Here is a 15,788-nt window from a genome sequence, read left to right as displayed (position 1 = left end):
CTTCACACTTGGACAGTTGGAAGCTGGCTGTTGGCCTGCAATAAGCTGCTTCTCACCGGAGAGATAGAGCAGCTCCTCTCTGGCCACATCTTGTGTAGCAATGGCTGCCAGCTGCGTAGGGGACAGAAGTGAATGAGGGGTCAGATCTTTTCTGTCTTACACAAAATTATGTCCTGCCTGTGGGAGAAAAAGCAACAGAAACAGTAGAAACCTCCTTTATCCAAAACTGGGGGACAAGGTAGACACAGAAGAAGGATCTTTAGGTGGCAGAAGAAGTAAACCTGTTTACTAGTGATGAGGAGGGAGAGAAGATGGAGGAGGGAGGAGTGTGGAAACATAATGGGAAAAAACGATACTAGGAAATCAAAGATGCTGGTCACAGAGAAATGGGCATATGGCAGGATGGAGGACAACCAGTGGCAAAGAAATAGGAGCATGAGGAACAAGATTGTGGGGAATAGGACGAATATTCATTAAAAAGAATTCCCAAAGAGTGGGAAGATGAAGATGGAAACATGGAAATACAGGTGGTGTGGAGGCTCGTAGGCTTTTTTTTAAGGTTTTTATAGGAAAAAAAATAATCTTTGGACAGTTAATTTACGCCTGTTCATTGCACAGGTGTTGAGGTTTTTTGGGGGAGGGAAAAAGGTAACTGTTTAGAATGTGTTGTACTACAGGCTAGTCTGAATTAAAAACTTAAGTAATTTGAGGAAAAGTAAGACTAAAATGTGCTCTTACCTCCATGATTGTGCTAATGTGAAAAATTTGCTATTGAAAAATGTCAGTGTGATGGTAACTGTGCTTGTACGAGCCTGTACAAAAGGATTCTGTGCAGCAGAAATATCTGATTTTTTTACTTTAAAAAGGATAGTAAGGTCAGTGTTAGGTTCAAAAATTTAAGATGCTGTGAAGGTTAGTGTGGTACATCTTGGTTTATTAGCAATTAGCTATGAAGTACATTAGAGCTTTTGCAGATAATATGCAGTCTTGCATTATTCTATGTATTATTTATCAGTCTTCTCCTATTACAAATAGATCTGTAATCGGGATGCTTTCTCCCATAGAGTGAAATCCTGTTTGGGTTTTGTTGGGGTTTTGTTTGTTTTTAAAGAAGGGGCTGAGGAGTAAAGTATGCCTGTGGCAAGAGTTCTGGTAGGATTTTCTTCTGCAGGGACCATCTACATTCTTCCATATTTTTCACCAGTTGTCATAAGTATTCTGGTTTGAAATAAATTAGGTGAAGGTGGCAAGATAACTAAAAATAAAATATGTTTTAGGAATTCATCTGGGATGTATTTTTTAATTTCAAAGTCTCACAGACTGGGGAAATGCTTTTTCTGCATTTCTCACTGGTTGGGATACCTGATAGGTCTGGTTCTCAAAAAAATACCTGATTAGCTTGTGTGACATTGCAAGTATATTCACATTTTGAAGTGAGAAGTTTCATTCTTCAGCTCTGCTAAGTAGGCTGTGCCCTGTTCAATCATTTGGGTTTCCTGTCAGCTTGAACTGATGGGAGCTGCTAGGGGCATCAGCCTTGACTCCCTTCCTCTGGTTTGTGCCAGCACTTATTACTGCAGGGCTGTAGGACAAGTCTGGTCAATGCTCTGATCTGACTGAAATGACCCCCCCAAAAAAAGTGGATTTATCCCCATTCTGTGTGGCTGCAAATACTGACACAGAGGAGAGGATGGGAATAGCCAGTTCAGGTGAGCAAGGCTACAGATGAGTCTTACCATTTTTGTTTTGGTTTGATCTATGCCAGTCGTAACACAGCACTCTAGGGCTAAGATAACTTGTGTTCTGCCACAACCACAGAGAGACATAACTGCAGTGGAACACTTCACAAATTAATGGTGTTCTGCTCTTACAACAGTCTTCTTTACCTTGTTTACATGATTTCAGTAACTCAGAAAAACTAAGCTACAGGACCTTGCTCCAGTAGTTGTTAAAAAGTCAGACTTAGTTCATGTATTTTATTAGTGCTGCTGAATGTGTCTTGAATTGTGGCCTTAGAAGTATCAGTCTGAAAAACGGAACGCAGCTACAGAAATTATGGAAAGAAAATAAACAAGAGGAAATACGGGGTTTAGTACACTAAACTTTGTAGATGTTGTCCTAGGCTTTTTTAGCCACTCACCTAATATCCTTACCTGCTCAATTCTCCATTTTAATTCTAGTCAAAAGGCATATTTTTGTTGATGCAAGCGGACAATTCCTGTTGGCTACGTGTCTCAGGTGACTCAAGTCAAAGGAATTCTAAGAGTGGAGGCATTTGTCTCTCCAGATCTCCCTTTCATATGATATGTAAGTAGCATGTGTCTGCAACTTCCTCTTCTCAGTCAAATAATGCTGCCTAATGGATGTCAGCCAGATCAGAAATGGTCACTTTTTTAGACTCATAGCACATCAAAGTTAGCTCAGCTTAGTGTGAAGATCTCTGCCTCTAAAAATGCTTAGTACAAATAATGAATAGATGCTTCCTGCTCTTAAAACATAAACCAGAAAGGTACGGAGTACACCTGTGGTAGCAGTCAGTCTCCTGGCTGAAACCCTTGGGTTAAGATTCTTAGCCTGTAAAGCAGCAACTTGTGCTCTATGTATATGAGTATATATACACATATAAACAAAAATTAACTTTAGAATAAAATTTGTTCCTGCAGGGTTAAGTAAACTTCTCTATCCGCAAGCTTAGTGTGGTCTTTGAAAACCAACTGTGAGGGTTGGGGTTTTTTTTCTGTTTAGTATGTAATTACTGACAGTGATGATTCTGGAAACAACTTAGTTGGCAGTATCGTTGATGAAGAATAGAATATGGTTGGCTCTTCAGCTATTATTCCTCAGGCTGATGTCAATAAATACCCATTTTAATCAGCAGTAAAGAAACTTTTGGCTGGAAAGATATGATGAATGTCAGATCTTGATAATGTGAAGCAACAAAAGAGCTTTTAAAAAGCTTTTCTAACTGACACCAGACTTAGCTTTCTGATTATATAAGCAGGATTTCTTCAGTGTTTTGTTGTTCAGTGCTAATCATGGAATTACAGATTCACTCTCTTTTCATATGCTGTATAGAGTATGAACCAAATGATGTCAAATACGTCAGCAGAGCCTGTAGTGGTTATACATGGTTATATACTCCTGAGCCAGACCCTGTATTTCTGCAAAGGAGAGCATCCTTCCTTTAGTGAAGCCTGATAGTGCTTTGCTATTGATGCTCTCACGCTCTGATCTTCAGGGCAGTGGTGCAGTTGTCACTGGCTCTTCCCACTTGTCTGAGACCAGAGCTGTGAGCGTGTAAGTGTTGCTTTGGGTAGCAGTGCTCCTTCTGCCAAGCAAAAGTTTCCCATATGTCAGACCCCTTGCTGTCTGCCTCCATCAGGCTGCTTGGTGTAGGGGTTGCACTGCTGTGCTTTGAGCCGTAGCTGCCTTGTCCTGACTACTGCTCAGGTTTTTTTTTTTCCTTTATTTCACCCTCCCCACTGAGGTTAGGGAGAATTGGGAATGTGTGTCAAGAGGTATAGCCTGTGTGTGCTAAAGACTGTATTTACTCTTCAGGTTTTCCTTCTAAACTGGTTGACAAATATGACCTAATTAAACTAGCCACTCATTTTCATGAAGTGTCATGCTACTTAAATGAATGAGTATTATGATAGGCTGAGAATTGTACAGTGGGTTCTTCACCTTTTGGCAATGGAAGTATCCACATTATTTTTCTCTCCTTTACCAGCTATAATGTATTTCTGGAAGGTCTGTTTGTCTCCCTTGCTGAGTTCTGACCCTTTCAGTTGTTCCACACTTCACAGCATCCATAATGGTAGGGCTGTAGCACACTTCAGTGAATAAATCTGCCTTCATGGATTGATAAGTTTAATACCACATTGGATATCATTTTCATTTGTAGGACAGCATTTAAAATTTCATGAGATGGAAACAATGTCTGTTCAGCCTTAGGATGGATTATGTAGCAAGCTAGGCTGAAAACTGCCTTTTAATTACATGTGCTGGAACGAAAGAATTGGCTATGCAAACATCGGCACAGGAATGCTGGGTCTGACAAATCCACCTTGCTCCATGTCCTGATTTGTGCCTTGGCCAGTGGTAGGAGGGAAGTAAAACCAGGACACGTACAGAACATCTTCACCTGATGTCTTCCTATTCTGTAATATAGGAAAATAATATAGTATATGGTGACTTAAGAATTCTTAGAGTGGTAACTGGTATGTGGACAGTTGTGGCTGAGTGTTTGCTGTGGCACTTCTTGGTGTTTGTGTTTGGACTTTCCAGTAAAATTCCTTTGTCAGCAGTTGTGGGATGCCCTGCTGTGCTGTTTCATGGATATATCTGCACAATAAGATACTACCTCTGTGAATATCCTTAGGGCTAACCTTTATTCTGTTGCCCTAAGTAGTACTCAGCAGTCCCTGTCTTCCTAAAGATGTTAATGATAAGTGGGAAATAAAATACAGCACATTGTTAGGAAGGGCTGCAGTGAAATTTGTCTTCACATGTTTAATTTAAGGTTTTGGGTGTGGTTTTTTGGGGGGGGGTGGGGTGGGAAGGGAAAGGGGGGTTGGTTTTGTATTTTAAAGCTATGGTATGTTTCCTGGTAAGTTTTTTTTATAAATTAGGTTGCTGGTGGGGAGTGCATAGCCAGAAATTGCCATGTCTTCTTTGTATGTTGTGTGCCCAAGTTAGAGTAATGAAGCAGTTTAGTGTCTCAAATGTTAATTATGTCCTGGAATGTTTAAAGTATTAATATTGTAAGGGATAGGCTCTAAGTACAATTTTTTCTTATTATAATTAAAAATGCTGAGATGAATGAGGCCATCGCAATTGTTACTGGTCTGACAGCTTTCCAAGAAATTCTATAATACCACTTTGTAGTATTTCATACAAAGATGAGCTAACAGCCAAGGTAATAAACTTTCCTAGAGACTTTTGTAAGATTACATTTTATTAGTTCATTTAGCTGATGAGAAGGTAGTTTTCACTATTCTATAGATCAGATGCTTAAAACACTGATACTGTTTGGCCTCCCTGTTGTAGAAAGAAAGCTTCCTACTTACTGTAAATAAACATGGATTTTTGCAGGTCTTGAGCATTCTAATTTCTTAATGTTTTTCAGCTCTTCAAATGGATATCAGATTCTGTTTCTTCCAGGTTCTTCTCAGCTATTGGCACCTTCTTAAGCAGTATAAGAACTTTGATGCAAGTCATCTTCTGCCCTGTGTGTTTCTAATGCTCTGAATGTTAAGATACCTCTAATTGTACAGATACTGGATAAAGCTAACATCTACCAAAAAGATTTTGTTATTGCCACCTTCATATTTCATCTGCTTTTTACTTTCTTTTCTTTTCTTTTTTCTTTCTCTTCATGCTAATCATTCTCTGGCTATGAAAGGATGTCGGCTCATCAGTGGGGGAAGGCTTTTGCGAAAAGGTGGGTTTTGCTTTGTGTTCCAAATATAGTTGGTGTTGGGCTCAGTCCCTCCCTCGCAGTAAGGTTTCTCACAAATGGAGATGTTTTACTCCATTTCCTTCTGGGTTGAGTAATACCGGGGTGGGGCTGGTGAGGAGGAAGAGAATGCTTTTTTGAGAGAGAAAGAGAGGTTGTTCTGTTGGCTTGAAAATTGACAGGTTTTTTTTAGGGAGCCCTCCTACTATGTGCACCACCCACCCCCTTTACAGTATTTAAAAGATTTTTTAAATGGAACCTGATGCATACCAAGATACAGAAGAAGGTGCTTTCTTGTCATGAGTGGATTTCAGAAGGCTTCATTTGAAAGAGATGGTGACTACGGCTAGCTTGAAGCTGCACAATGTCTTCTTGCTTCAGTTCCCCATCTGCAGTATAATGGTCTTTTTTTTTTGCATGAAGACAGGTATTTTGGGAATCTCTCAGCCATGGTGAGTGTCATGAAGGGAGTGTTACCCTTGCACAGAATGCATGTGCAGGAAGTGCAGCTTGCCTACCACAGTGTGTGTAAACTTACTACAAATGAACACATTTGTTTTAAAGCTCATGTTTTTGAGGACACACCCCATTTCTTATTGAAGCCCTATAAATGTGGACTTGGAAAAGAAGCCTGAAATTGATCAGATGAGGGAGGCAAAATCGGGAGGGTTGGAGGTCTGCTTGGGAAAAGACAGATGACCTACATCTCAGTTTAGAGAGCAGAGAATGCTATTACTATTCTTCTGGGCTGAGGTGGGAGATTTTTAATCTGTTTGCTTTTTAGCTTTCTGCCCTGGGGAATACTGGACTACAACCAAATGCTATACAATCCAATGCATGACTTAAACTTTTCTGGACCATCAATATTTTTGCTTTTTTGCGTATACCATCTACTTGCCACAGCTTCTTGAAAATTATTTCAGTGGTAGGAATGCTTTCACTCTGTTCTGAGTTCATGCCTTTTAGTACTATATGCTACCAAGCCCTCTTCTTTCATTTCCATAATCAAAAGAAAATCCGTGTTGAAACTGGAAAGCTGTTTTATTCATGTATTTGAAAGCTTGTGTTCTGTTCAGTTGACAGAGGAGGGTCTTGCTGATAGATTTAGTTCTGTGAAATAAAGCCCAAATTAAATACGGTTGCAAATAGATTTCTACAGAGCGAAACACGTCTATGAGCAAGTCAGTTGGAGAGAACTGAACTGCTTAGGAACACGCAGCTTGAAATTCAAAAACCACAGCTGAAAAAGGTCATATTCTTAAAAAGAAATGATCTGGGTTAGGGTGGAAATGGAAGTATCTATACAAGGAGATTGTGTTAAATTTGTCAACGCTAGTCCAAATGAGTTCACAGCTGTTAATTCCTCCCGGGAAGCACAAAGCTAGAAAGCATAAAAAATATGGTAGAGCACAAGAAGTCATTTCCTCAACAGAGGATAGTGAAGCTCTCAAGATATATTAGCTGAGGTGGTTTACTATGTGGAACAGAATTTGGTAGTATAACGGACTCTTTTATTTCACCTAATTCAGTTTATATGAAGTAGGATATGAGTAAGATCGGTTCTGAATAATCTATATGCAGATTCTCTGGTTTGGGAATACATGGTATTTGATGCCTCCATCTCAACAGCCTCATAAGCTAGCTCAGGTCTAACACAGCTTATTATTTCAAGTGCAAGGGAGCACAGATGCAGATACTTGCTGAAGCCAGCTTGTGTGCTCGTGCCATATGTCCAGGTGTGAAAGGTCTATAGCCTAAATAGTTGTAGTGCACTTCTTTTAGTGAGATAGGTTATCAGCTCAGTGAAGTGCAGTGTAAATAGTACAGCTGTATTTCTGGGATGCTGTACTTGAGCTTAAAGTGAGCCTTCCTGTAATACATCCAAGAAATATCCTCGTGGCCCTGTACAGAACATCCCGGTCCATGATCACTGGGCTAGTAATGTAGGAGTCTTAGCATCTAGCATCAGCAGTTGTTGCTTTTCTTTTAGCTGGTCTGAATAATTTGACACTAGAGGGTACCAAAGGAGCTGACAGAGAAGTTCTCTGCATTGTGTGCTGCTGCAAGGTTTGCTAGAAGTTGAAGTGCAGGAAAGTATAAGGGATGGGCATTGCTATGCCAGTACATGCAGGGGTGGCTAATGTGGCCTGAACAACCATCACCAGCAGCCTGGCATTAAGGGCATGCAAAATAGTGAAATTGCCGATACAGGCTTTCACTGGCTTTAGTAGTTCCTTCACATGAGCAACTGCTTTTGTCGTCCTTCTCCTTGAGTGTTATTGATAAACATCCAATTGCTCTAGGTCTCAAGGTATTATTGAGAACAATGAATTGTTATCAAGCACTGAAATTTTACTTGATCTTGTTACAGGTGTGTTTCTTGTTCCTATGCCAGTTATTAGTGGGTTTGGAAGAAATGTATACAACTGCTCCTGAAAACTAGGATAAAGGTTGCTAGAATATTAAATAGGGCAGGATGGGCTAATCATCGGGAACACGTAATAACCTGCATGTAAGGAAACTGCATTTTACTTCAGCCAAATGAGATCATGCAAGTAAGGAACCAGCAATGAAAGTTACTAGATGTGGTAAGGGAATGAGAAGCAATAATTCTTGAAAAGAGTTAGCATCAGTGTTGGGTGGTCAGGTAGAGATGGTGGTCTGCCAGGAAGGCTAGTTCTGTCCATGGAAAATCAGTGGAGAGTTGAACAGAAGATGCATTCTCTGTATTTAATCCTACTGCATGTCCAATTCTAGCATAAGCCCCACAAAAACATGTTGGAAAAACAGGAGAGAGTTCTGAAAAGAACTGTAAGAAATGTTTCCTTGTCTTTAATCATTCTTGTAGCAGCCTGTTTAGGGAGCTCAATATAACTTACTACAGTGAAAGACTAATGTGATCATAGTAATTTAGTACCTATATGGGAAGTACAAGTCTCGTGACAATGCAGTAGCAATGCAGTAAGGAGAAGCTAAAGCCAGACTGGTACTAAAACGTCATATGCGCCATGTATTTTTTAAAACAGTAACTTGAAACAATTCTCCAAGAGTTGCCATAGACTTCTGTCAGTAATATTTCTGCAATTAAATCAATGTGTTTTAAAAAAAGAATGTGATCACAGCTGTTGAACTTGAATTAACAAACCAGATGCCAGAGTTTATTGTCACAAGGTTACATCAGGTTACTAAATAAAAGTGTGAAACTTGCTGAGTGTCATGTGAGCATGGATTTCTTCAATTGTGCCTCCAAAATGGTTGTTAGCTCTTGGGTTATGATCTTATATCCTTATGCTACAGTGATTTTCATACTGGGTGTTGCTGCATGCCAGATTTTTTGTTATCCCTTCTGGATTTCAGCAAGAGTAGTAGTAGCAGAAGAGCAAGATCTGGCATTTCTGGGGTGGCTGTGAATTTAGCATGTCGTATTCTGTATAGCCAGATATTTGCTCTATAATGGCAGGCTACTGAGTATTTCCAACTACAACTTCAGTGAAGTTGGTGTATAAAGCTCAACCATGAGTTGAGAGCATGAGGGGATCTGCTCTTTCATAAACAGGCTGTCAGGAAATGAAAAAATACCAATATTTTAACCATGTGAGCTAATGAATAAAGGCTGTTGTAGGTATGAGATAATACCCATTCATTCTTATTAGTAGCTGTTCAGGGAAACCAAGTAAAGAGAACTTAACAGGTTGTAGACAGCATCTCAGATCCAGTAACTGGTGCTCAGCCTACTAATATACTAATATCTGAGGTTTCTGTACATTAGAGAAGATTTCCTCCCTTGTTCTCCAGGTTGTCCTGTGTATTTTCAGTCATGAGGTTTTGCAGAAACCAGAGTCTAGTGAAAAAAGGAAACCTTTTATTATTTTGTCAGTAGTATTAAACTGTCCGATAAAGGTGAACATTTTATTGTGTGTGCTTTTGGAAAAGCTTTATGTCTCCTTTCCAAAGGCTTTCCTGCTTTAGTTAGGCACAGTAATGAAGATGGGAAATAATACCAAATACATCCGTGTTCTATAACTGGTTTGCAGTCCACGTAAGTTACTTAAAAATGTTCAATTGTTGCTGCAGTTCAGGTGATGTTCCATTTGGTCAACCAGGTGATGAAATGGATATTGTGTTATGAACTGGGAACCCCTTGATTGTCCCCATAAGAGCAAAGTTCAGTGTGAATTTGGAGTGTGAGTTGGATCCTCTGAAGGTTTTTTCAGAGGCATTGCTAACATTTTTGCATGTTGTATGCTTCTCATCATTGATGTGTTTTGTCTTTATTTCTCAGCCTTATTTGTGTGTGTTTTTATTGCAGCACACGTCCCATGGAGACGGACGGCAGGAAGTTTCCTCTCGGACTGGGCGCTCTGGAGCTCGCTGCAGGAACTCTATAGCTTCCTGCACAGATGAGCAGCCACATATTGGAAATTACAGACTCCTTAAAACAATTGGAAAGGGGAATTTTGCAAAAGTAAAACTGGCAAGGCACATCCTAACTGGCAGAGAGGTAAAGTGGTATGAATGTAAACAGTAGTGAATTGCAGTAGGTGTGCAGGCTCTCTGAGTAATATCATCCAGGTGAACATTTTAGCATGTTTTACTAGAAATACTGCCACTCATGTAGGATTAAAATGGAAAACTGTATCTTTTAGTAATTACTACAAAAGTTCTCTTAAAAATAATCTCTTAAATTTGTATTTTTGACAAGTCCTTCTCCAACTGAACTGTGTTCAAGTTTGCTACTAGAATTCTCTGCTAAATTCTCTGTTCCCAAAATAGGGTTTGATATATAACAATTAAGCTTGCTGCAAACACTGCCTCTTGGTGTCTCTATACTGCACAGTTCGGGGCTCTATTGGAGGGGAAGTGAGGAATGAGAATGAATATATCTTCTTGATTATGGTCTGAGTAGCCCAAGCACAGTTATTTTCTTGCCAAAACAATGTTTCTCCCAGGAGTTTTGTTGGTGTATGCAGTTCTGGGCAGACTTGGGAAGACACTCCAGGTTGTTCGGAGCCTGTTTGTGTGTCTTGTTCAGCATTGTGTGGTGTAGACAAGCTTTCTCCTGTATCTCTTCATAGTGTCTAACTCAGCTCCATAAATAGTTTCTGCAGTGTAGTTAATAATTTGCGGTCAATGATGGTTCTGATTTGGTGAACTGTAGTCCTGTTTGCTTGTTACAAGTATCTCTTAGTGCTCTTTTATTAATAGCAACTCTAGGTACTGAAAGAGGGAGAAACACCTTGTTGACCTTTTCTTGCCAAACCATCTAATGAAGTAAATGTTTGCTGATGTCAGCAAGGACTTCTAAAGAAATCTGTGTGGCTGACTGCAGCTCTTTAAGGGAATTTCTTTGTTCTGAGCTAATACTGAGTTCAGTAGCACTAGGAGGAACAGAGAGGACATAAATTTGCAAGAGTTGTTGGGAGGGATTTTGTTTATTTGTTTTTGTGTCTTGTAAGCTGACAGTTCTGGCAATGAGCAGTTGTATTCTGGTATTGAAGTCAGTGCTCCTTTGTAGAGAAAGTTGTTGACTCCTACTGTGGTTAATTGCTTTCCACTTAAGTTCCCTTCTCTTTTTACTAATACTTAACACAGGAAATGCAAGTCCTTGGGTACTTGGTTAGTATTTCTTTGCTATTATTATATGCACAGGAGTTGGAGGTAGGTAGCATGTGTCACACGTTGTTTTGCAAAAATTGAGGTACATTTTCTGTACTTGCACTTAACTGTGTGTTGACCTCTGGTTCATAATTTTTGTCTAAAATTTCAACATATAAAGTGACAGTGCAAAATCTTTGGCCAGATTTTGAAAGATTCAAGTACTAAGTTTCTTTAACTCTCATGAAATAAATGTCATTCAGTTAGTTCAGAGCCTAAATATTTTCCAGGATGTAGCTATTGGTCCTGGTTAACCTCGAATGAGTAACATTCCTTTGAAGCTAACAATTAAGCTAGTTCATAGGAATACCTTGAAGGTATTTAAAACTTAATTTTTTGTCTTTTTAAGAGAGATGAATAAAAGTTTCTGTTCTTGGTAGGTGAACTGTACAGCATTGGTGATAACATACAACTAAAATATGCAGTTTTCAAAGTTTTTCACAATAGTCTGGATAGCAGTTTCCCCAGTGTCATTAGTTTACTTGTGCCCTTACAGAAGTATTTATCTCACCAATCTTTAGATGGTGTTAACCTTTTTCATGGCTGTCACATTGATGTTTCTACTGATGAGTGGCAGCACCTTGTACTTCATTGAATCTTGCTTTCTTTGCTAACTCATCTCCAAGGTTGTTTATATCAGTTTTCCATTGTATTTGATGGTGCTTCTTAATTCCTTCAACAGACTTAATCATTATGGTTTGACTTTGTGTGCCAAGGCCACTGATAGAGATACTAAACAAGATTGGTCCCAAGTCTTGTCCTTGAAAAACTCTTACTCATTTATTTCCAACTTGGTATCTCTTTAGCCACTTCTTTTAATTAAAAAAACTCTGTGCACATTTCACCTTATCTAGTTCAGTAATTTCTGTGCATCCTCCTAGATGAGGCTTTACAGTAGTCCAGGTAGTCATATATTGTTTGTCTGCCTAGGGCAGAATTAACTTGGGAAAATGTGTTGCATTTAACCCTTCTGCCTGTTTCTGTGTATTTCCCCTTGTGAGTTTTGAACTCAAGAATTTTGTGGTAAATGGCTCTACTAGGGAAAAAAAAAAAAGTCTGTAATTTCTAAACCTGTGCTGCCATTTTGTTCTTGGTAGATGTTGGAAATCCATGCTACAAGAATGCCTTCCTCCCCTTCCCCCTTTTTAAACCTGCCACTCTTCAGAATTCAGGGATAAAGTTCTCAGTTTGGCCTCAGCTATACCAGCACTCATCTTCCTGAATCTGTGTTTTCAGGCTTTACACACTCATTTCTACTGGCTGTCCTGTCTTTGTTCCTCTTCTTTTTTCCATCTTATGTACCAAAACCTACAATAAAATACTAGCTTTGGGAGTCACGCTTAAATGACTTTTAATCTCTGCTGTATCCTTGCTGTATTTGAACCCTACTTATCTTCTTTTTGTTATCTGTGTGGCTATTCTTAATGTTAAGTCTCCAGTTCAGTTACACTTTATAGCAATTCCTTCTTTATATCTCTGCACTGATTAACTTCTAAATAAATCATGCAGCAGATCAGCAGTTCTCTGGCGCTTCTTGGGAGGATGGTATGTTTGTTCAAGCATTCTTTTACGGTAGTTGCTCATCTCCTTATACCTGGAGTCCTTCAGTATGAATTTTCCTGTTGCTTGAGATACAGCTTTCATGTTTCTAACTGGACTAAGTTCCAGGTCTCTCTTTCATTTCCATCTTCAGTGTGTCTGCAGCATGTACGTTAAGAGCCCAGCCTCAAATTACAGAAAGGGAGAAATGTTTAGCCCTTTGGGAGGTGATCAGAACATCAGCCTAACTGAGGAAGTTGAATTGTCCTGTCAGGAGGTGTGTGGCCTTCTCACTGCAGAGTTATGGAGGTGGGGTTAGTTTCACTGCACTAGAGCTGGTGTTTGGAAACACTCCTTCAAGATCTTCTCTCTAGAAGAGTACTATTCAAGTCTATCTGCTCTTTCAAAACAAAAAATCTTCCCTGTAAATCTGGTTTTGTTAATTCTTTTACTTTAAGCCATGTATTTTCTGTTGTAATTTATCAAAGGTTATTTCTTCTGGCAAGTTTTCCATACTTGCAAAATCAATTTAAGAGATAAAACTACCTTTTGCTGTTACTGAGGTATTTGGAATCACAGCCAAAAATGTATGGATCCTTCTGTTCATTAGAAGCATGTGTTCAGTTAATAGCCAGGAAGTTGAAGTTTCCTAGTGAGACAGGATTCTTTCAGGATCCAAGACTGACTCCAGGGAATCTATTGTCATCTTCTTTCTGTTCTTCTCTTGAAAAAGTGAAATTTAAGAGCGAGAAAACATTCTGAATGGTAGCTGTTTGGCCAGTTTGCTCAGTGTCTCAAATTCTGATTGCTTTAACTCCCTCATTCAAGTCATGTAGGAGGAATGTTTTAAGTCGTGTTATTGTGAATGGTGAAAGCAAAGTTAATTTTAATTCTACTAACGATCTCACACAGAATATAATAGATGATGCAGTGGTGTAACAGCGTAGGTGGACTTGTGTTCCTCCAGCATTGGCCATACCACACAATACTTGAAACCGTTCCAGAATCACTTTGTGCAAAGAGAGCAGAGTGGAAGGCAATTTGAACTTTTTTAACTATGCTTAGTAAAATGGAGGATTTTCTTTCTCAGGCTTGTCAGAACTATTCTTAGGGGTAGGCTCCCTTTGCCTGTGGTTTGGAGACCTTATCAAGACACCTGAAATTGCTGCCTGTTCTGATGATGGGTTCAAGCTCTCACAGCCAATGTTAACACATTGTACTCCCAGTGTTCACATAGATAGGAATTCTCTAAATTCGTCCTGCCTCTAAGGCTATAATTAGTGCACTGAACAGGCCTGTGAGTCTGCCTTTAAGAAAACTGAGGTGTGTACCTCTCCTGTATCTCCAGGGTTGACTTTGTTTGCCAGTATGAGAGACCTCTCTGATCATCTGTCACCAGTGCACAAGTGAGAGAGGTGAGCTGTGTTTTGCAGAAACCCAGTAACCTTAAGACCTCATGGGTTAAAACAAGCTTACATCTTCCAAAGATTGACCATAATCATTACAGTTTAGAACACAGAACTGCAACCTTTTTCTGAGTGGAATGCACTTACCAAGCAAACAGCCGTCTTCTGTGGCATGGGCAGTCCTGGGACACCAACTGACTTTGCAATAACATCTACTGTTGACTAGGGCAGTGGTTATCCTATGTCCAACACAGATTTATAAGGGATTGCAGGAAGTGAGTAACTTTGTTACCTTCATGACAATAGTTCAACAGGCATAAAGGTAGAGATAAAAATCTTTCTTGGTTTCGTACACAGCTGCTAATGTAAAAATACCTATTGCTTAATGTGTTTATTTGTATTTTTGAAGTGATTTCTCAAGGGGTTTTGCAATGGAATTCTGCCTCTGGAAATAGTGATCTTTAATTTCAGTAGCATACCTCAGAAGAAAACACTCCCCACAGCAAAAGTACTCTTAAATGATTTTTTGGTGATGTATCATCATATCTTGCATCTAGAAGGGCTCAAAATAAATCTTGAAGCTCGGTTTCAGAAAACACCATATCTGTCACACAATTCTGTGATGCACCCAAGCACTGAGCACTCTGTTCCCCTCTTCCTCTCTCCATCATGATGATCCATCCATGGTTTTTTTGTGCTTGAATGTATGAATATGAATTTGCTTTGATGTAAGATACTCTTTATTCCATATGTTACTAACCCCAAGTTAATGAGATGACAAAGATAGCACAAAGCGATGCAGGGAAACAAGAGATGTGGCATGGGGAGTAGCAGCAAATACTGTTTGAGCCAAAAATTGAAGGGGAATTGAAAGCCCTTGCTTTGCACCAGTGAGGTATTATAATCAGCTGAGTTGCAGCATCTTGCTTCTTAGAGAGACACCATCTCCTTGGCTTCTGTAGAGTTTCTTCTGGTATGTTTAGTCTTTAATTTAGAAAGGAAAAATACCAGTTGGCATGTAATTCTAGAAAGATTCACGTTTCCTGTTCTAACTCATCCTGTACCCAGATTGCATTGCACTGAAGCTAGTCTTTTGCCTGTTAATTGCCTCAAATCGTCAGGTTATGACTAGTTAACCATGGTACTGAATTTAGCTTTTGATTATTTTTGAAATTTTTATGTTCTTCTTTCATATTTCTGTGCAGTATTTAATGAAAAGATGAGAACCAGTAAAGGAGTGAACTTGCCCAAATCGTTATACTACAACCAGTGGGGTTCTCTTGATGAATGAGTGATAATTCTTTTCATATCCGTCAGGGAGCAAATTGATACAAATATTCAGTGAATTTCCAAAGATGAACTTAGTTCCTGCTAAATCTGTCTGGAATTACTTTGTTCTGAAATCTCTGCTTTTAGAAGCATCTTCACAAACTGCCAGTGCTCAGTCAGTACTGTGTAATCTGTTGTGTAATTACACTGCGTAACTATTATCTGTAGGCACACTGCTCTCTATCTGGGCACTTCCTGGTGTTGGAGCTTCCACTGTTGTAAGCATGATGGTCTCAATGTCAAGCGAAAGACTAAGTGAGCTTCTCATCTTAATATGCTTAAAATACTCAGGGGGTTTTGTTCTCCATTCTGCAGTTTAGTTTGTTGCAGTAGAAATAAATTACAGTTTAGTTGTTAATTTCAAATGTTTTTACTTCCAATATGAGTACATAATTTGCTGA

General features: G+C 39.3%; 1 protein-coding gene across 12 annotated transcripts in view; it reads left to right on the top strand.

Annotated features, from left to right (window-relative positions):
- The window catches only part of MARK3 (microtubule affinity regulating kinase 3), a 62,760-nt gene that overhangs the window by 3,486 nt on the left and 43,486 nt on the right, over positions 1 to 15,788 (top strand). For 8 of the 12 annotated variants that reach the window (XM_065685049.1, XM_065685045.1, XM_065685055.1 and 5 more), the window contains exons 2-3: positions 5,405 to 5,443; positions 9,768 to 9,959. In XM_065685049.1, coding sequence (XP_065541121.1) covers positions 5,405 to 5,443; positions 9,768 to 9,959 — 231 coding nt within the window. The remainder of the gene's footprint in view (positions 1 to 5,404; positions 5,444 to 9,767; positions 9,960 to 15,788) is intronic. The other 4 variants (XM_065685046.1, XM_065685051.1, XM_065685058.1 and 1 more) reach the window with 1 other exon arrangement.

This window comes from Lathamus discolor, chromosome 6 (genome assembly GCF_037157495.1).
Source record: "Lathamus discolor isolate bLatDis1 chromosome 6, bLatDis1.hap1, whole genome shotgun sequence".
NCBI classification, from domain to species: Eukaryota; Metazoa; Chordata; class Aves; order Psittaciformes; family Psittacidae; genus Lathamus; species Lathamus discolor.
Note: the sequence above shows the minus strand (reverse complement) of the source record. Positions and strands in the feature narration are given on the sequence as shown.